The sequence below is a fragment of the Sus scrofa genome, chromosome 4 (genome assembly GCF_000003025.6).
Source record: "Sus scrofa isolate TJ Tabasco breed Duroc chromosome 4, Sscrofa11.1, whole genome shotgun sequence".
Taxonomy (NCBI): Eukaryota; Metazoa; Chordata; class Mammalia; order Artiodactyla; family Suidae; genus Sus; species Sus scrofa.
Genome location: NC_010446.5, coordinates 83382817 through 83404423, shown reverse-complemented (window position 1 = coordinate 83404423; position 21607 = coordinate 83382817). Strand labels below are relative to the sequence as shown.

The window sequence follows — 21607 nt, the reverse complement described above, 5'->3', positions numbered from 1 at the left end:
TGCTAGTCAGATTCATTTCCACTGAGCCACGATAGGAACTCCCAGTATGAGTTGTTTTGTTTTATTTTTGCAGCATTCTCAGGACTTAGGGCTGAGTGTGTGTGTGTGTGTGTGTGTGTGTGTGTGTGTGTTAAAGTAAGTATTTATAGTCATGGAAGGATATTTGCTTCTTGCTCTTAATTTTTAAAATGGACAGTCAACAGCACAGTGTGGCCACTTACTAAGAGCTGATTGATTGGAGCACTTAGCAATTCTGCCTAAAAACTAAGTTACTGCATAACTTGTACCCTTCCATGATCTTTTCTCCCATCAGATTTTCTTTCCCACTGGAGACCTACCTATGGAAAAAGTCTCTACCCTTGATTTAAAGGCAGAGATCCTATTAATTTGCTTCGTTCATTCACTATTTATTGAAGGCCTGGAGCTGCTCATGGTAAGATGGGCTCCTCTGCTTAAGCTGCATCTCTGGCTTCTCTCTCTCTCTCTCTCTCTCTCTCTTTCTTTCTTTCTTTCATGGCTGCACCCACAGCATAAGGAAGTTCCCAATGAGCCTGAGCTGTGACCCTAACCACTGCAGTCAGATTTTAACCCACTTGTGCCGGGAACTCCTGGTGTTTCTTGTTCTTCATTCTGCACTGGCCTTTATTTTCTGCTTGGCTGATTCAGACTGCCAGGGTTTGTGAAGAGAGGAGAGTAAAGGAAGTGGGCCCTTGTGAGCCAACCAGTCTCCTAGAGCGGGAGGGGAGACACCCCCTCAGAGCCACTTTCCCTTCCCCTTGGTTGTCAGCTCCTCTCAGCACACAGAGCAGCAAGTCACAACCCCAGATAGCCCAGCAAAAATGGGGTGTTTGCCAGCTGGTTTATTTCCATTCTAGCTTCTGAGGATCTTCAGGAGGGACAGGAAGGGAAGATAAGAGGGGCATGGGCCCTATACCTACTCAGGGCTGCTGAAACTGAGCCCTGGGCCTCTGCCCCTTCTCCCCATTTTTCACTCCTTCCTCCCATGAAGGTCTCTGCCTCCGGCCCAGTCAGCTCTGAAAGGGCATCCCACCCTGCATGTAGGAACAGAGCTGAAGCCGAGCTAATTTGCACTGTGGATCCTGGGTCCTCACGTGGCTGAGGGAAGGCCTGAGCAGGGCGTGGGCTGCAGCTGCAAGTCACCTTGAGTGACTGCGATGCTATCTGGGCCTAACGGTTTCCTTCGGGTAAGCACTTCCGCCCTCCTGTTTGTGAAGCCAGAAGCCTGTGCTGGGGCAGCCCCGTTCTGAGCAGAGAGGAGGATGACAAATGAAATGAAAAGGCCCCATGAGTCAGACTTAGAAGACATGGTAAGAAACTACACTCCCACCACCAACTCAGTCCCCACCTTTAAAAAAAGGAAAGGGAGAAAAAATTACAAGCACAAGTAGGCTTTGCAAGGTACAAAGACACTTCCTTTTTTTTTTCCTCTGTCTTTTTTTTTTTTTTTTGGCTTTTGGCTTTTGGCTTTTCAGGGCCGCACCGCAGCATATGGAGGTTCCCAGGCTAGGAGTCTAATCAGAGCTACAGCTGCCAATCTACACCACAGCCACAGCAATGCCAGATCCAAGCCGCACCTGCGACCTACACCACAGCTCAGAGCAATGCCAGAACCTTAACCCACTGATCGAGGCCAGGGATCAAACCTGCAACCTCATGGTTCCTAGTCGGATTTGTTTCCGCTGTGCCACGACGGGAACTCCGATACTTCCTTTTTTGCCGTCAGTTGTTGCCTAGTGCCCTCACCTCCATAACTGTGTGGCTGGAATGGGAAGGGTCTTACCATTAATTCCTGGGGGTGAAGGCCCCATTCATTGGACCCTAGAATGCCTGGCAATAAAAGAAATATTGAGTCCCTATTCATTTGAGCTTGTACATTCAAGCTGAGCATTATAAAAATAGCTGCTCTTTTCAGAGTGCCTACTAAACTACATAGGTGACATAAGCGAGGATCAGAGAGGGTAAGTGACTTGTCTAAGAAAACATATCTAGGAGTTCCCGTCGTGGCGCAGAGGTTAACGAATCCGACTAGGAACCATGAGGTTGCGGGTTCGATCCCTGGCCTTGCTCAGTGGGTTAAGGATCAGGCGTTGCCGTGAGCTGTGGTGTAGGTTGCAGATGTGGCTCGGATCCCGCGTTGCTGTGGCTCTGGCGTAGGCTGGCGGCTACAGCTCCGATTAGACCCCTAGCTGGGGAACCTCCATATGCCGCGGGAGCGGCCCAAAGAAATAGCAAAAAGCCAAAAAAAAAAAAAAAGAAAAGAAAAGAAAACATATCTAGAAAGAAGCAAAGCTGGAATTCAACTTTCACTTTGTTTCTGAAATCAAGGCTCTTAGCTTTATGCTCAGCCAAGTTAAATGAATTGGAAAATACTTGGCCATTAAGGCTACTAGTGTTTTAGAAAGGCAGGCTTGGAGTTTGGTCATGGCTCAGTGGTAACAAACCTGACTTGTATCTGTGAGGATGTGGGTTTAATCCCTGGCCTTGCTTAGCAGATTAAGGATCCGGCATTGCCATGAGCTGTGGTGTAGGTTGAAGACGTGGTCTGGATCTGATGTTGCTGTGGCTGTGGTGTAGGCCAGTAGCTACAGCTCTGATTGGACCCCTAGCCTAGGAAAGAAAGGCCTTAGAAGATTCTACGGGGAAGAGGGCATGTTTCTAAGGCTGATACCCAAAGCAGAAATCTAAGTGCCTGATAGTCTGCAGGTGGTCTTGGGATAAGAAGCAGAATCAGGGCAATTCTTTGTAGTGTGAGCAAACTCTCAACTGGTCTCTGTTATCAGTTTCTCCATATATCTCTCTTCACTGTGCTCATGATGACCTGGCCCACTGTCCCTCTCCCAGGGTGAGTTTGGGGTTTAGGGTAGGAATGGGGGCGCAAGAACACTACAGAAAGACACAGAGGCATCCTTGCCAGCTCATCCCCTTCACATCCCAGGTCTCTGAAGGCATTTCCCCTCTTCCTCTCTGGGAGGGTTAGGGGATCCAGAAGGGGCATCTAGGCTGATGGCCAGGGTTATAAACTGGTAGCAGAGAGAGAAGCTGCTCCAGATTCCAACCCCCCCTCCCCCACCCCGTGCCTCGCAGGCAGCTTTGTTTTCTTCTGCCTCTTTGCTGCCCAGAGGACTGGGATGGCCCTGGGGGAGGACTGCTATGCTGGGCCTCTGGGAATTGGATGTTCAGGATCTTGCCCTTTACTCTATTCCTTAGAGTACACTTAGGAACAGCAAAAAAGGCCCTTTAGGAAGCAGCTTGTGGAAGCTTAAATTCCACAAAATTGAATGCATCAAACTGGGGGAGAGGGGAAGATATACTGCTACAGGGAGCTTGGAAAACTCTGCTCGGATTCCTTGGTTTTCTTCTCTCGTCCTCATCTTCCTGATACACAGCTGAGAGATGGATAGATTGATAGTGGTTTCATGAAAACGTGAGACAGAGGTAGAGAGGCAGGGTGGTGGAGCCGGACCACCCTGGGCATTGAAAGCACTGTCCCGAACAGCTCCTTTTGGGGGGAGGGGGAGGTCCTGAGAGAACACGGACACATCAACCAGGGAAGGTCCTCACATGTTGCCCAGGGACGCCAGGAAAACCAGGTAGGCACACAGCGAACGCAATTCTTTTTTAAGTGAGGAAAGAAAGGAGCAGGGATGTACATAAAAACAGTAAATAGAAAAGAAGGGAGATTTAAAAGAATGAAGGAACGACTGGAACTTTTAGGGCAAGAAAAAGAAAGGAGGCGTGTCAAAGGAGTGAGAGGTTGAGAAGGACTGACACCAAGGCAAAGACCAGGGTCCTGAAGAAACTTTGCGAGAAAGAGGGGCCAGGCGGCTGTCCCATCCCCATGTTTGGGCAGATTAATGGAGTCGTGGCTCCCTCGTTTGAGTCCTGCCTCGGGAGGGGACAGTATCTGTTTAGATTTGTGTCTAAATTTAAACCCTGATCGCCGGCCTCCTTCCCTCTCCCTCCCTCCCCCCTCCCCTCCCCTCCCTCCCCTCCCTCCCTCCCTCTCTCCCTCCCTCCCTTCCTCCTCCTCCTCCTCCTTCCTCGTTCTCTAGCTCAGGACCAGGGCAGACGGGGCAGTCCCGCAGCCAGCGAGCCGGGCGCGCCGCCGCCCACTTGCGCTGTGCCCGCCGCAGCCGAACCCGGCCCGGGCGGGAGCCGAGCGGAGAGCGAGGATCGCGAGCCCAGGCCCGAGTGAGCGCGCTCGGCCGCCGCCGAGTCGGCACCTGGAGGACATGGAGGTAAAGGAGCCGGTGGCGCGCGGGCGAGGCGGCGCGCGGGGCTGCGATCTCAGCGGGGAGCCGGGAGCTCGGGGCTCATCGCTGCCCGTCGGGGAGCACTGCGCACGCCAGCCGCTCCCAAGCCTCCTGGCCAACACCCGGGTCCTACCTAGGGGACCCCTCCGGGCTAGCAGGGGTCGGCAGGGGAAGACCTCAGGGAGAAGGAGGGGCCTTTCTGGAAGTCCTGCTATCTGGCTTAGGAACTTAAATGCTTGTGGGGGCGGGGAGGGGTGGTTAGGTGCCGTCAACTTTGTAAGTGGGCAAACCCTCAAAAAAGCCGAAGCCGCTGGATCTGAGGAGATGGGTTTTGAAAGAGAAACAGAGCTTAACGTGATGCATTTCTTTGCCAGGCTGTGGGCTTCCATTTTCAGTATGATTGGAGTATTTAGAGTCCAGTTGCCCTCTTGCTTCTCACGTCCCACTTCTGTCTGTCACGTTTCAGAACTTTCTGAAAAGCGCCCCTTGTTGGCAGATGACACTATTTCTGATCAAATTTGAGACTCCCCTCTATGTCCCTGCAGGTATGGGGGTGTGCTGGCCACATCTGTGTGGGGGCACTAGGGTGAAGGGCCCGCCACTACTCTGCCTGGGATTTTCCTGGGACGGTTCCAATGCTAGTGGGATCTAGGAACCACCTTCCATGGGAGGAGGGACTGGGTGTTATACCCCTCCTCTCTGCCTTCTCCACATCTTGAGGTGTCCACAGATTTCCCTCCCTTGAAACTGAGACTGACACATTTAGCCTCAAGCCAGTCTTAGGGGACTCAGACTTTTTTTTGTTTTGTTTTGTTGTTTGCTTTTGAAAAGAAGAAAAGAGAAGGTGTAAATGTTGTCTAGCTTCCAAGGTGATTCCCGGCCTTTTCAAAAGCTGAACTGCTCCTCCAGGGCTGTGCTCAGCACCTTCAAGATTCTGTCAGTTCTTGGGATTGGTTAGTAGATGCAAACTATTGCATTTGGAGTGGATAAGTAATGAGATCCTGCTGTGTAGCACAGGGAACTGTATCGAGTCACTTGTGATGGAACATGATGGAGGAGAATGTGAGAAAAAGAATGTGTGTATATATGTATGACTGGGTCACTTCACTGTACAGCAGAAACTGACGGAAGATTAATTAATTATAATAGAAAAAATAAAAATCTTAAAAAAAAAAAAAAAGATTCTGTTAGTTCTGCTAGTTCTTCCTGGCTCCCGGCTCTACACCGGAGGCCTGGTTGGCTGTTCTAAGTGAACCTCACTGCATGGCCTACAAAGTGCTGGGACCTCTCTGTGTGAGCAGTTGCGTTCAGGCATCCAGCTCTACCAGTTGTCTTCGAGGAACAGGGATTCCCTTCAGAGAGGCTTTATATAAAGGACTGAGGACAGTGTGATCCACCAGAAACTGAGATGGACCCTCTATAGGAACATCTACAAGCCAGGGAGACTCTGGACAGATTAGGGCTGCGTAAGGGTGGAAGGGAACATGGGGAAGCCCAGCAAGGGGTGTTCAGGGTGGAAGGGAACATGGGGAAGCCCAGCAGGGGGTGTTCGCCAGTCTACTACAAGATAGCCCAGGGCATCAAGATCCTCTCTGGTGGCTGCTGCTTCAGGGCAGAGGAGGGAGACAGCCCAGTGGATGCCCACAGGCTAATTTGAAGGTTCCTGAAGAAGTTGCCTTAGGAGTAGGTTTCCACCTCTGCAACAGTACAGGGTATGGAGTTCCCATTGTGGCTCAGCAGAAACTAACCCAACTAGTATCCATGACGTTGTGGGTTCGATCCTGGACCTCACCCAGTGAGTTAAGGATCCAGTGTTGCCCTGAGCTATGGTGCAAGTCAAGGACACCACTCAGATCTGGTATTGCTGTGGCTGTGATGTAGACTGGCAGCTGCAGCTTGGATTCAACCCCTAGCTTGGGAACTTCCATATGCCATAGGTGTGGCTCTTTAAAAAAAAAAAAAAAGAGTGCAGGGTGCCTCGGGCCCCCACCTAGAGGTGCAGTATGCTTTAGAACCTGTCTAATCTCTTGTAGAAGTGGATAGGAGATAAAAGGAAAATTTTAGGCTTAAAAGCGGGTTGCTTGCTGCTTGAGGGCCACATGCAAGTTTCAACTTTGTTCTCTGGAAGACACAAAGGCCTCTTTCCAAAGCTACTTTCTTCTCCCTCAGTTGAGGAAGGAACAGTGTGTGGCAGAGGCCCTGAAACTGTTGCCTAAGCAACTTCCTGTGTGGCTGGGGGGGTAGGGTAGGGGTGGGGGGCATGTGAAAAAAGAAGGTCCTCCAGTCTACAAATAGTATAGTATAGTGTAGTGTAAGTGTAGTGTAGTATAGTTTAGTATAGTCTAGTCCAGTCATTGATGGGGGATTCTACTCGACCAGCCAGGAAGCCTGTCAGTTTACACTGAGTCTGTACAGGGCATGGGTTTGCTGGTCGTCAGTGACTGCTTTTGAAGTTTCTTTGTCAAAAATGCCTGAAAAAAGAACTTCAACTGCTAGCACTGATGAAGGAAGTAAAGAGGAAACCACTAGGCTGGGGAAGTGACGATTCTTATCCATGAAGTGAACTTTTCATGATGGGATATGATATGCAGGAATGGGATTGGGAATTCCTGAAAAATCTTAGCTGCTGTATTTGGTGAGAAACTGAGTTATACCACTTCCCACTATTTGGAATTTAAACTAGGCCATCAAGGCTTACTCAACATTCATTCTTTAGAACCTGCTTGAGATTGGAAGTCTTTGGGAAATCTTTCCTTTTTTCAAGTCACCGTTGCTGTTTCTATAATATCAATCATTGCTTCAGCCCACATTAAACCTTCTGGAATAAACAAGATAAAGATGCCTTTTAAAGCTCATAATCTGGAGTTCCCATTATGGCTCAGTGGCGATGAATCTGACTAGTATCCATGAGGATGCTGGTTCCATCTCTGGCCTTGCTCAGTGGGTTAAGGATCCAGGGTTGCTGTGACCTGTGGTGTCACGGTCACAGAAGCAACTTGGATCCTGAGTTTCTGTGACTGTGGCTTAGGCTGGAAGCTGCAGTTCTGGTTCGACCCCTAGCCTGGGAACTTCCATATATCACAAATGTGGTCCTAAAAAAGCAAAAAATAAAATAAAATCTCACAATCCAATAGTGAGAATGAGATTTACCATTGTGTTTTGTCATGTATATAATTTTCAAATGCTTAAGTGTGAAAGGTATGCCTGTTGCAGACCATAAGTTCTGCAGAATCTCAGTATTTCCATGTGAGACTCAAAAGAAGTCCTGACAGAGAGGTGGGTGGTGAGGAGGAGATGGCATAAGGAATGGGTGCAGGGAGAACATGCCAGCTTTGTACAGGAAAGTAGGCCAGTTGGCTGGAGAGGAAGATAGGGAAGCAGAGAAAGAAAAAAAATGAAAGTAATAAGATAAAAACCACAGGGCCTTTGAGTATAGTGGATGCTGGCTAAGTGGTTGAGTGGGAGCTGGAATTCAAGCCATCTGGAAGAAAGGGTTACTTTTTCTTCATACGATGTGCAACATCTCCTTGCCTAGCTATGCCCCAAAGGGGTGCTTTTTTTCTAACTTAGGCAGAGGCCCAATGCAGCCCTCAAAGGCTAGAGAGTGGATGGTCCTGGATTCTGCTCTATGGACAGTAGGAAACTCTTAAGTCGTGTTGAGTAAGATGGCGGCCACAATGTAGCAGGGATAATGTGGCAGAAATGCTAGTTCCTAGAGTGAGTGAGGAAACCAGACTCAGGAGATTCTCTGAGAATCCATGTATAGTCTGATTTTGCAAGAGAACAAGAATGGAAAAGATGGAAGAGTCAAGACCATGTGTTATAAGAGAAATGAGAAATGACCTCTGTGTCTGAACTCACCAGAGTACCCAGAGGAGTGGAATTCTCCAAGATGCCAAGGAGAATGGCAATACCACTTTTGTAGCTCTATAAGCCTCTGGTAAGCAGGGACTGTCTTACTGGTCTTTGGGTCTCCAGAGATTTGACACAGTGCCTAGATAATAATGTAATTTCTTAGGAAGAGTTTGTTTGATAAATGAATTAACAGAATCAAGGGTTTCCTTCCCCTTTTAGCCCGCAGCTCAAATATCTCCACCTACAGTAGTCTTCACAGATGCTCTCAGACTCTACAGCACTCTCAGGGCACTTTGTTCAAACCAAATCAGAGGACCAGGCAGAACTGTAAATGCTCACTTGGCTCTCTCACTGGAAAATTCCTTGAGAAGTGGGGCCATATCTTTTTTTTAGGGGTACACCTTCGGCATAAGGAAGTTCCCAGGCTAGGGGTCAAGTTGGAGCTGCAGCTGCCAGCCTGTACCACAGCCACAGCAATGTGAGATCCAAGCCACATCTGTGATCTACACCACAGCTCATGGCAACGCCGGATCCTTAATGCACTGAGTGAGGCCAGGAATCAAACTTGCATCCTCGTGGATACTAGTCAGGTTCATGATTGCTAAGCCACAACAGGAACTCCAGGGACCATATCTTATATATCTAGGGCTTGATGGTATTCAAATGCTTGTTGAAAGAGAACATAAATGGTTGAAGATGGAAGAAAGATCAGAATTTTTTAAGCAAAATTTAAATATGTTGGTTTTAATTGTTCTGAACAGGAATGTCCAGTACTCTATGAGAAGTACAGACCTCTTATGATGAAAATATAATTGATTCTTCTCTAGAGGTGGTCATAGGTAAAGTTACTCTGGATAGGAACCCAAAAGTGTATAATCGAGAATGAGCTGGAAACTTGGGACATTGGAATAAAACTTATTTTCTTAGTTGCTTAAATATAAATTGTAGGCACTACCAAATAGCCTTAGAGTGCTTGAAAAAGTTCAATTTTCACTAAATCCTTCATTTATTCAATGAAATAATAGACACATGGAAATTAAATTTATCTCTCTCAACCATATGTCTCCAATTTCATTGAACAAATGAAGGATTTAGTCAGTGAAAAATCAAACTTTATTGCCACTGAATAAAGAATGAATTTCTAATTTAGATGGAGAAAATTAATGAGCCCCTTTTTTCTGGGGAAACTCCAACCCCTCCCCAGATATTATTTATCATTCCTCCATTTATTCAGTATTTAATGAGCATTTATTATGTACTAGATCTTGCATTGTAAATGTTAGTTAAGTACTGTTAGGCTTTTGGAGTTCCCATTGTGGCTCAGTGGAAACGAATCTGACTAGTATCCATAAGGACGCAGGTTCAGTCCCTGGTCTCCCTCAATGGGTTAAGGATCTGGTGTTCCTGTGAGCTGTGGTGTAGGTCGCAGACACGGCTTGGATCTGGTGTTGCTGTGGTTGTGGTGTAGGCCTATGGGTACAGCTCTGATTCCACCCCTAGCTTGGGAACCTCTATATGCCACTGGTGTGGCCCTAAAAAGACCAAAAAAAAAAAAAAATATATATATATATATATATATATGTATGTATATATATGTTATTGGGCTCTCATGTCTCATCATCCTCACAGACTATCTGTATTTCTGTCCTCCACACTGATGACAAGCGCGTGTGTATGTGTGTACTTACTGATATCTATCATGTGTTCATTTTGTGGCCTACGTTTTCAATGAAATCTTTTTACTTCATTAAATATTTTCTACCACAGTTTCACCAACAGCTTTTGGACCGTCCCTCTCACTGAGCCATACTGGCTGCTGGCTACTGGTCGTAACTGGGGATTGCTTGCCCTCTGGGAGCTGGAGTTTGGCTCAGACTTTTGGGCCTACCCATTCCTATCTAGCGCCCATTATGTGGGACCTCAAAGTACCACTGGCTTCCACTTAGCTGACACTTCCCTTCACTGGAGCCCAGTGCCAGTGGGGCGGGGGTGGGGGTGGGGTAGGCAGACTGGAAGGGCCCAGGCACTGTCACAGGAGGGGGTGAGCGTGCATTCTTGCAGTGGAGTCAGGTTTCAGAGCCCATCTACAGCGTGACTCTTCAGAGCCAGGCGAACCAGAGCCTGGCGAATGTGGTTCCATGAGAAATCTGAACACTGGCGGCTCAGCAGCCCAGTAATCTTATCAGGGCCTCAAGAGTTTGGTTCCAGAGAAAATGTGAAGTCAGATCTGCCTTCCTAAAGTAATAGTTTTAGGTTTGCAGCACCAGCTTGACCACTTCTACTCAACTCATTAGAGCTAAACATCTCAGAGCTCTGGATTGGAATTAAATGATCTCTAACTGCCATTCCGTAAAGGAGAGACTAAGACAGAGACTGGGGCTGCCAGGGGATTTAGGTGCCAATGGACTTGTGGAACGCCAACAGCTTGCAGTTTTCCTCTCAGCTGGGGAGTAGTTCAGCCTAAACCTTAAGTCTTTTAAGTCACACGGAACCATCTCTTTTAGAGATGCTCAGTTTCCCCACAAAAACAATATCCACCTCATGTTTAGCCTTTAGAGAGTTATGTAGACATTTTTAATGTCTCTGTGTGAAAGAAGATACAATCAAACTGCTAACACAGTACGAAGGCTTGGTCGCTAGCACATCAGCATTATTGCTCTAGGGCCCTACAGGAGCTCATCTCCCCATTGGATCTACCTGAGCCAGACCAGGGGGACACGCCCTTATATCCTTGTCTTTTAGGCGGTGAGCCCCCCCATCTTTTTCCTTTGGGGTTTTCTGAATATCTCTCTTCTAGGAATTGTGAGAAATGACTGCTGAGCCTCTCACTTGCATGGGTCAAATCCTTTCTTGAGAGAAGGGGCTCTACCCTCTGCAATGCAAGCCCCAGCACCTCTCTAAGAGAGGAGCTGGGTATTCAGGGCCTTTATCTCTATTAAAGATGCTCTTGAGATGCCATCAGAGTACCTCCTTAATGGGTGGTATTGACCCAGTCTGGAAGCACGGAGAAGTTCCACACCCCAAGGTCTGGACATTCTCTCCAGCCGAGATGTTCGCAGCCCTTCATTTTGAACCTGCTTGTACCATACATTTCAGGGCTGCCTTCTTGGCCTTGAGGTAGCAAGCACAAGTCTCTTCCAGGCTGGATCTTCTATAATTGATTGATAACCAGTCATAGGATGCCACATACCAGCTTTTTAATTAGGTCCAACAGACAAGTATTGAGGCTATACTACATGCAGGCAGTGGAGACACCAAGATGAATGTTTCACCCTCCCAATCTCTGAAGAGCTTGAGTCTCGGGCAAGGGCAATACCTAGCAGATGCGTGTAGAACGGGGGTTCGAATTCACATGGACAGAGGAAAGACATCATACCCATCTGGGTTACAGGTGGCTTCCTGTGAGAGATGGTTTCTAAGTGGAATCTGGAGGGATGAGTGGGAGTTGACCAAGTGGGAGTTGACCAAGTGGGAGTTGACCAACTGAGAAGAGCATTCCAGTCAGAGGGAATGACAAGAGCAAAGCCCTGTTGCTAGAAACAACATGGCATGAGTTATGAGCAGTTTGTTTCTTGAGGATGAAGCAAGATAAAGGTATTTGAAGTTGGGAGACTAGATGAGGGATACAGAGAAATGTAAGTTACGGTTCCTGCCATAAAAGGAGTTCTCTTTTATTTGAGGAATCAAGATATACGCATGTGACACAACATTAAAAAATATAAGATCGTATTTTGATAAGCTCTCAGGTGTGTGGGTGTTCAAAAGTCAGCTTCTCTAGGGGGAGCTAGAGAAAAGTCGCTTCCTCTGCTAGGGTTTCCTTCTGCAAGTATGGTTCTTTCTTCCCAGGCCCCCTGGCAGCCTGGTGGAGGAGATGCACAGCTAACGGGATTTCAACCCAAAGATTAGCACACTCTGCCTGGAGCCTGTACCTAAACGCTTTACTGAGATCCACTTTGAAATAGGCTCCAGGCCCCAAGGGAATGCCTTTGGTCCAGCTCACCCAAAGCTGCTCCCCAAGGCCCTCTTACCTTCTGTGAGAAAAAGAGGCCTCTGGGAATAAACCATATTCACACAAAAATATCTCCTTTTCCAATTCAAACCTCTACCTCAGCCACACTCATGCCTCCCACTGTGGTTGCAGGTACTGCGCCTGCTCCGTAAAGCCAGCATTTCTCCTCTTTGTCCAAAGGCAGCACAGGGACCAGCTGAGGTGGGCCCTGAGCAGCCGCCAACCACATGCATCAGCCAGGGCTGGGCCCAGAAAAAGACTGCAACAGAAACAAGAGGCGAAGCCATGTGGCTGCTATGACAACCCAAGCACCCACACCAGAGGTCACAGAGAATTTATATCTCACATGTTGTAGAGGGCTTCCAGCTTCCTGGGGGCTTTGCCCCTGGACCCCACCCCCACGATAGTTCATTCCAAGCACCTAAGCTAGACAGACAGTTCTCCCACCTTGATGGGGCCACCCTCAACCCCAACCCCATCTCTGAAAGTCTGTTTCTAGACTTCAGGTCCCTGGCTTGTTTTGTTTTGAGAAATGTTTGTTTGTTTGTTTTTGTTTATGGCCATACCCTCAGTGTATGGAGGTTCCTAGGCTAGGGGTCAAAACAGGAGCTGTAGCCACCAACTTATGCCACAGCCACACCAAAGCCAGATCCCAGCCTTGTCTGCAACCTACACCACAACTCTCGGCAACGCCAGATCCTTTAACCCACTAAGCGAGGCCAGGGATTGAACCTGCGTCCTCATGGATGCTAGTCAGATTCATTTCCGCTAAGCCACAATGGGAACTCCTCGATATTCGTTTTGATGGGTAATAGCAAATCCATTTCTGAACATCCACACTGATGTCAGTGTGGGAGAAACCTAAAGCTTCCTGTCATGGTAATCATTACCACTTGTTGAACGCCTACTATATACAGATGTTTTGCATAAGTTTATCTTTCCATACCCATAAAGTCCTGTTACATCTGTTTTCTAAATGAGGATGCGGAGGATTACATATATTAAATTATGTGCCCAAGGCCTGGAAGATGATTACCAGAAGAGCCAACATTTGAACCCACCCAGTTGGGTGGGATCCTATGGCCCGTACTTTTTCCTGCACTGGAGAGGTTAACGGTGTCTGCATTGGGGGCTGATGGGGAGACCAGAGCCCTTTGGACCTGGCCAGTCCTCCTCCAGCTCAGGGCCAGGCTGTGGTGAAGGCCAGGCAGCTCAAGGCTGGTGGCTTCTCAGGTCTGGCACAGATTCATTCTGAGCCCTCATCTACACATCTGGCAAGCTTCTGAAAGGCTCCACTTATATCTCTGGATGAAACCAGTGCCAATATCTGTGGCAAAAAGGAATTTTAAATACAAATTCATTTTCATGGCTTAGAGTTTCAAAAGTAAGAAGGAATATTGGCAATTTTCCCCATTCCCTCCATTTTAAAGATGAGGAAACTGGAGTTGCTGCTGTGGTGCAGTGGGATTGGTGGCATCTTGGGATCCCTAGGACGCAGGTTCCATCTCTGGCCTGGCACAGTGGGTTAAGGACCCAGCATTGCCACACCTGTGGCTTGGGTCACAACTGCAGCTCAGATCCTTTTTTTTTTTTTTTGGCCTTTTAGGGCCACACCTGCAGCATATGGAGGTTCCCAGACTAGGGGTCCAGTCAGCTGCTGGCCTACACCACAGCCACAGCAACATCAGATCCCAGCCGCCTCTCATAGCAATGCCGGATCCTTAACCCACTGATCGGGGCCAGGGATTGAACCTGCAACCTCATGGTTTCCTAGTCGGATTCATTTCTGCTGCACCACGATGGGAACTCCCAGCTCAGATCTGATCCCTGGCCCAAGAACTCCATACGCTGCGGGGCAACCAAAAAAAAAAAAAGTGAGGAAACTAAGATAAGTGACATACTGATGGTCACACTTGAAATCAATTAGTACAAAGTCAGAATAAAATGAGGTCTTTTAGCTCCCAGCACAGGAACCTCCCTTTTCCAGGGCACTGGGGATCCATGTGTCTAAATCAGCTCATAATACATTATCACCTCTACATTTCTCTGTAGTGTCTTCTTGAGGCTTTCCAAGTCCACACCAGTGGTGCTCACTTTCCTAGGTTTTATGTAGCAAGCACATGGATGGGGGTTGAGATGGGCAGGAAGAGAAATGGCTATTTTTATCATTTTATCATTGTTTTAACCAACAAGTGTCAAGAGATTTGGAGCTAAGGCTGAGAGGGCTCCACCCTGCCGGGGGCAGTGCTACCCCTAGTCCTATTAGCCTTCCTTTCTACGATGCCCTCAAGGGGCCTTTTTGGGAGAGCCCTTGGCCCCTGTTGCCCAGTCATGCCTGAATCCCCTCACAAAGGTCTGAATTAAAGTACTTGGGAGGAGAAAAATAAGGATGATTCCAACCCCAGTGTTTCCTAGGGGAAATGAATGGGAGACTCAGAGGATACAGTGCTTCAGGTACCTTAGAATGCCAGAGTGCTGCCCAGAGGGGCATCTAAAGCCAGTGGAGGCGGCAGATGTGTGAGCTTGCCAAGACTGCCATAACCCACTACAAATTAGGTAACAGAAATCCATTCTCTCACAGTTCTGGAGGCCAAATATCTGAAATCAAGGTGGTGAAGGACCTTGGAGAGAATCTCTTCACACCTCCTTGTAGCTCCTGGTGGTTGTTAGCTTTCTTGGTTTGTGGTCACTCAATCTTTGCCTCATGTTCTCTTCACCTTCTCCTCTGTGACTCTCTCATGCGAACATGTGTCACTGTTTGTAGGACCCACACTGACAATCCAGGATGATTTCCTCATCTCAGCGTCCTTAACTGCATCTGCCAAGATCCTTTTACTAAATAAGATGACATTTACAGGTTCCAGAGTTTGGGAAATGATTGTATTTTGCAGAGAGGCCACAATTTAGCTCATGACAGCAGGCAACCTGCTCTCTATTGGAGGAGCAGGGGATTTGGGGGTTGGTATGGTCAATCCTTGGTTGTTGCTAAACTATACTGCTACACTCCTCCCTCCCTCTCTGCCCTGGGGGTGAACTACCAATGAATATTCATTGATTCCTGCTGTGTGACTAACTTCCTGCATCTGGGGTAGCCCACATACACCCATATTGGCCCAAGTCACACAGCCACAACTCTTTTCTGTTTGGGGCCACAGTAGGGAGAGGAGGTCTGCAAGGGTGCTGTGGAGCCTCTCCATGGAGCTATGAGGATCATCTCCATCTGTTCTGCTCCCTTTCCCGAGAGATAACTATGGCATCCAGCAGGCTGGGAAGAGCTACTTAAGATTATCCATGATCAGAGTTCCCGTTGTGGCACAGTGGTTAACGAATCCGACTAGGAACCATGAGGTTTCGGGTTCGATCCCTGGCCTTGCTCAGTGGGTTAAGGATCCGGCATTGCCATGAGCTGTGGTGTAGATCACAGACGTGGCTCAGATCTGGCATTGCTCCGATTCAACCCCTAGCCTGGGAACCTCCATGTGCCGCGGAAGTGGCCCTAGAAAAGATCAAAAAAAAAAAAAAAAAAAAAAAGATTATCCAGGATCATCTCCACCTTCAAAGAGGATTGTGCCTAGCAAGATAATAGAATTAGATTTTGGGTGATCTCTTATTCATGCATCCATCCCTACATTCATTTAAGGATATATACTGAGCAGCTACCAAATGGGAATTTATAAGACATTATACCTGTTCTCAAGATCCATACAGTCTGGAGGAGGAGGGGTGGGCAGAAATGGAAGAAATGATTGGCTCTGTAAAGGTCACCTGCACAAGTGAGGACAGGTAACTCTAGCAGTCTGGGCTGGCTAGTGTCTCTGTACAACAATTCCACAGTCTGAGTGGCTGAAAATGATAAAGGCTTATTTCTCACTCATGCTCCATGTCCATCAAGGGTTGGCTGGGAGTTCTGCTCCATGTCATCATTGTCCTCCCTCTGGGACCCAGGTTGACTGAGCAGCTACCATATAGAACTTTGTTGGTTGTCGCAGCAGAGGGAGGGAAGGTTCTGGAGGACTTGCCCTGGCTGTGGCTCTGGTTTGGAAGGGTTAGAACTAGCCACATCAAGTTAACCACGAGGATGAAGAAGTGCTATTCCCCTCACATGGCCCAAATTCTGTCAGTGAGATTTGTTCCATGAACATCTTTTGGGTCCCGATGGAATCTCAGAAGACTTCATAGAGCAGATGCTCTTTGAGCTGGGTCTGCAAGTTGTGTCTTTCAGGCTGACAAAGTGTGAAGGCTGAGGAAGAAAGCATTTATCTGTGCCACTCAGAGTTCACTCACTTGACTGGGACTTACACAACTCTCGTGGTCAGAGATGTTCTTCCTGATTAAAATGAAAGCTTCTTTGCAAGTACAATATGTGTTTTTAGTGATTTCAGTTGTTCATGCTTTGAGGTGTGATTAGGAGGGGCAGGCAGGTTTGAAAGGGAAGTCAGGGGGTGAATATATGCCCCATTTCTGTAAGTAAACATATCAATGAAATAGACATAACCACTAGGTGCAGTTATTTAAGTGTTTCTCAAATATTGTTGCCTCCAGATCAGCCAATTGCACTGACCATGCCATCAAGAGAGACAGCCTGCTTATAGGCATCCTTTTTGATTTAGAAGTGCTCCCCTATAGAGAATAGGAAATCTTTGCCTTTTTTTTTTTTCTTTTCTTTTTTAGGTCTTTTTGTCTTTTTTAGGGCCTCACCTGTGGCATATTAAGGTTCTCAGGCTAGGGGTCCAATCGGAGCTGGATACAAGCCATGTCTGCAACCTACACCACAGCTCATAGTAACACCGGATCCTTAACCCACTGATTGGGGCCAGGGATCCAAGCCACATCTTCATGGATATTAGTCAGGTTCATTAACCGCTGAGCCACAATGTAGTTACAAAGCACTTGGAATTGCCTTTCTTCTCTCCATGAGCTTGTACGTAAGCCTCGCCTGAAAATATCATTGGAATTACGCAGTGGAATTTGAAGGCAATGGAAACATCAGGCTGCCCTCTGCACTCTGTTCACTTTGGGTTTCCTTTGTTGAGTGATTACATCTGGGATAGGCCAAGGGGGATGCTGTGTAGAGAGATGAACCTTGGGACCTGAGTTTCGGGTCCAGAGTCAGTAACTAGCCTTAGGGTCTTGGCTACCTGCTTTACCTACCTTGTAGGGCCATAGTGAAAAAGAATTAAGATCATGCATGAAAAATAAGATAATTTGTGAAAGTACCTTGAAAAGGTAAAATATCCCATAAAGTCATAGTAGTATGGTTATTAATATTTATTAAATGGATATTGTGCAAAATTGTAACAACCTTGAGTGTGTCTTCTGTAAGAAAATTCTGGTGTTCTCTTTGCCTAATGGAAGGTGGCAGAGGGAGTGCAAAGAAGGTGACATCAGTAAATACGAAGCTAAGGCTTCCATTATGGATCAAAAAGGAGGCTCTAATCTGTGCAGTGGTGATAAGGAAAATGCTTTACAATTCTGCCACACTTTCTTTTCAAAATACTTTCCCATATCTCTTAAACTTAAGCTCTAAAATTCCCCATCATTTCCCCTAGCATCCTGCAATGAGCATAGTACAGTTGATATGGAGGACCGGTTGTATTTGTGTAAAGTATTTAGACTAGTGCCTGGCACATATTTGATGTGATTTGATTGCTTGTTGAATAAGAGTTTTATAGTCATTCAAAATAGAGTGGCAGGAGTTCCCTCGTGGTCTAGTTGTTAGGACTCAGCACTTTGACCACTGCAGCCTGGGTTCAATCCCTAGTCTGGGAACTGAGATCCCACATCAAGCCATAACATTTTATAGCCAGAACATTTAAAATAATTTTTTAAAAGAGAGAGAGAATGGCCTTTTATGCTTTTAGTGCAGCTTTGACTGGGACCCAGGATGGACAAGAGGACGTCTGAAGTTCTCCAACCTGAGGGAATATAGATGGAGGGATGGTTAGTGCACACCTCATGCTGATCTCTGCTCTGGTGGAGCTGTCTGGCATGTGGTTGGTCCTTGGAGGCAGTTCTGCAACAGTACCCACATAAGTCCAGACTAGAACCAGGGAAACACCCCTCAGGGAGCCTTAGGCATGAAATAATAAATCCAAGCTGCAGACTCACAGGGTAGATGAGACCTGTGAGAAGAAGGGACTCTCATTGGCTCAATAAATGCATTTCAGAGAAAGGGAGACAGCACGTGTATTCTGTGGTTTACCCTGGTGGACCCGGTGAAATGAAGAGGTAGGAAAAGGGAAGAAGACAATCTGACTGAAGTATGGCTTTCCTTCCTTTTCCTCCTTCTTGTTTACATTGCTCATCTTGCCTGGCCTGACCTCACCTTTCACACCTGCATGGGAAGCTCATGCTGGGGAGCTGAACAGGGTGGGATTCTGTGATTGCAAAGACAGCTGCAGGGATTGGAGACTGAGAAGCTAAGCTCCAGTGCCCTTCTCTGCTGTTATCAATCCTGAGCTTCCTGTTGGGCTGAAGGAATTGAGTGCCTTCATATGCCAACGAGAGTGTTCTGATTTCTCAAATCGTCGAGGTGACTCAACCTGCTCTCAATTCATCTTGCCAAAAATAATTACTTGTCTTACAAAGGTGAACCCAGAGCAGGCTGAGCTATCTGGCCCCTAGCTTCACTTCACTTTGAATCCCAGATCTTTCCTGAGGGAAGGCTCCCCAGGCAGACCACCAGGCTCTGTCCTTGGCCTTGTCTTGTTAAACATTTCTGTTAATGACTTGGATGAAAAATGGAAAGAAACCAGATGACCCACAGCTGGGATAGTTAATATGCTGCATGACATATTCAAGTTCAAAATGATTTATATAGGATAGGATGCTGGGCCAAAACCAACATAATGAAATTAAACAAGGATGGATATCAAGTCTTCTGCTTAGCATTGGAAAGTCAGACACCAGTGTGAGACAGACCTGGCTCGGAAATACACAGTTGTTCAGTCAATTCCACATATATTTATTTGGCCCACTGTATGAAAGATGCTGTCTGGATTCTCAGAGAGAGTCAGATATAAAGACGGTATCTCAATGTGCTGAAGGCTTAGTAGCAGTGGTGGGGAGTGATATGCTGCATCTCCAAATAAATACAGGGTGCAGGGTATGAATGGCATGTAAGTGACAAGACCACAGGGCTGGAGGACTTTCTCAGGGACAGATCATGCTCAGCTGCTGCAAATGGAGAAGCCTTCATGGGAGTGTGAGTTCAGAGCAGGCACTGAAAACCAGGAGGATTTTTTTTAAGCAGGTGGCAGTGGTGAAGGGGCAAAGAAGTGAGTGGTGGGCAGCTGATGTGACTGAATGGGGAGAATGGGGAGCCATGAGTACCCTAAGTGACCAAAATGGAGGGTCTCTTAGGTGAGTGTGTGTGTGTGCACACATGCGTGCATGGGTACGTGTGCATGGGGATGGGGAGAGGTGGGGTAGATGCTGCTGGGGAGAGAGGATAAAACAAGACTGTGCACAGACCAGAAAGACGGCCTTGACAACGTGGGCCTCCTGCAGTGGCTGAGGAAGGTCTTTGCAAAGAGGGGCTCCCAGGATCAAAGGAGAATGGGAGGCCTGCTCATCTGATCTCACTGTGGGGGATGAAAGTAGGGGGAGGAGACTCTTGAGGCCAGAATACTCCCTAAGAGGCTAAAGCACCAATGAGAGGGACCTTGAAATTAGAAAGTCAAGGAAGCTACAGAAAAAACTGAGGCAAGGGGAGTTCCCATCATGGCTCAGTGGTAACGAACCTGACTAGTATCCATGAAGATGCAGGTTTGATCCCTGGCCTCCTCTGTTGCTGTGAGCTGCAGTGTTCTCAGATGCTGCTCGGATTTGGTGTTGCTGTGGCTGTGGCATAGGCTGGCAGCTGCAGCTCTGACTTGACCCCTAGCCTGGGAATTTCCATATGCCCTACATGAGGAGAGGCTGTGTTTCCATGGAGGTCTTGGACACTCAGAATTGAAAATTTGGCACTGGGGCGTGGAGGCTTATTGGGCTGAGACGAGCTTCGGCGGTCATCTGTGCAGAAGTGGTCTCTGCAGCTGGAGTGATGAGAGGCCACTGTAAAGTGAGAAGCAGGCCACAGACAACCCCATGGGCCTCCCTCACGTTGGGGGAGCACCAGGACCACTAAGGACAGTGAAAGAGCAGTTTATGTGCAAAGGCTTGGGAGTCTTAGCTGACCATGAGCTTCTCATAACGGAATGGTTTTCTTTAAAGACCCAATCCTAGGCTTTATCTCTAAATCCCACCAATGTAGGACTTAAAAGTTTTTTATCCTGCCCAGGTGACCTTTGCAGGACTCTCTGAGATCCCATCTCCTTTCCTCTAACACTCTCTCAGCTCCAGGAATAGAGGCCTCAAGGAAATGAGCCTCAGAACTTCTAGGCTGTGACCCAGAGGTTGGGATGTGGTAGCCAAGGTGCACAGAAGGGAGGGAGAGGGGGCAGAACTATTTATCCATTAGGCAAAAGTCTTTTAAGTGCTTTTAGTGACAATCAGCTTATGGGTCCCTCTTCAGATAATTTATAGACCTACAGCCACACACTGGTAAGGACTGAATGAGGCATGTTCTTGTTATTATTTTTAAACAATGATAAAACCACAACCAACAAAAAAATCCTTTTTGAGAAAGTCCTAGGACTTGGTGTACAGGGTTTTCCTTTTAGTTTTAAAGCATTGTTATTAATCTAAGATTAAACATTTTAAGGTAAAATTATAAAAATTATCATCCTAACACAACTATTTTTTTTAATTTTTCTTGCTCCCTTCGGATCCTAATTTTATCCCCTTTATCATTAAAAAAAAAAAACTAAGAGAAAAAGACAATTCTGCTTAATATTACTTCCAACTTGATATGTTTATTATTTTTAGCCATACACATAATTCTTACAAAATTAAAATCAATGTCTATGCAACTCTGAACTCTTATCTTTTCACCTAATGCTCTTTCCAAGACAATATCCTTGTTCTACAGAGTCATATTTTCATTTAAAATGTCTGCATGATATTCTATTACACAAATATACCATCATTCATTTAATCATTTTTCTATTTGGGGACATGGCATTTGTGTCCACTTTTTTCTTATTGTAAATAACACAGCTATAAACAGTACATGTATCTTTTTTATTTCTCTTGAATTATTTCTTTGGAAGCAATTCCCAGGAGTGGAATTATTAGGCCAAAGGATATGAATGTTTTTATGGTTCTTGATAAACGTTGCCATATTAGCCCTGGGCTGCCTTCCTTCCACAAAGCCTCACTGTACCTGGTACACAAATTGCAGGCTCAGCAAGATGTGCCAGGAGGGGAATGTGAGGTGGAGCCTGGTATAGCCCAGAGCCCCATCCTCCCACTGTACTCCTGTGGGTGCCCCCCTGCCAACAGGGAGGGGGAGGGGAGGCAGGAAAGGGGTGTGGACACCCTGGGAAATGAAGCAACCATCTGGACTTCCTGCTGGAGCAGCTGCACT

The 21607-nt window shown here is 47.0% G+C and overlaps 1 protein-coding gene across 3 annotated transcripts in view; it reads left to right on the top strand.

Moving 5' to 3' along the window:
* The window catches only part of RCSD1 (RCSD domain containing 1), an 81928-nt gene continuing 60642 nt past the window's right edge, over positions 322–21607 (top strand). Inside the window, exons 1-2 of one of the 3 annotated variants that reach the window (NM_001244462.1) lie at positions 322–433; positions 4074–4259. In NM_001244462.1, coding sequence (NP_001231391.1) covers positions 341–433; positions 4074–4259 — 279 coding nt within the window. In that variant the 5' untranslated portion in view covers positions 322–340. Of the gene's footprint in view, positions 434–3453; positions 3612–4073; positions 4260–21607 lie in introns of those variants that run through there. The other 2 variants (XM_021088515.1, XM_021088513.1) reach the window with 2 other exon arrangements.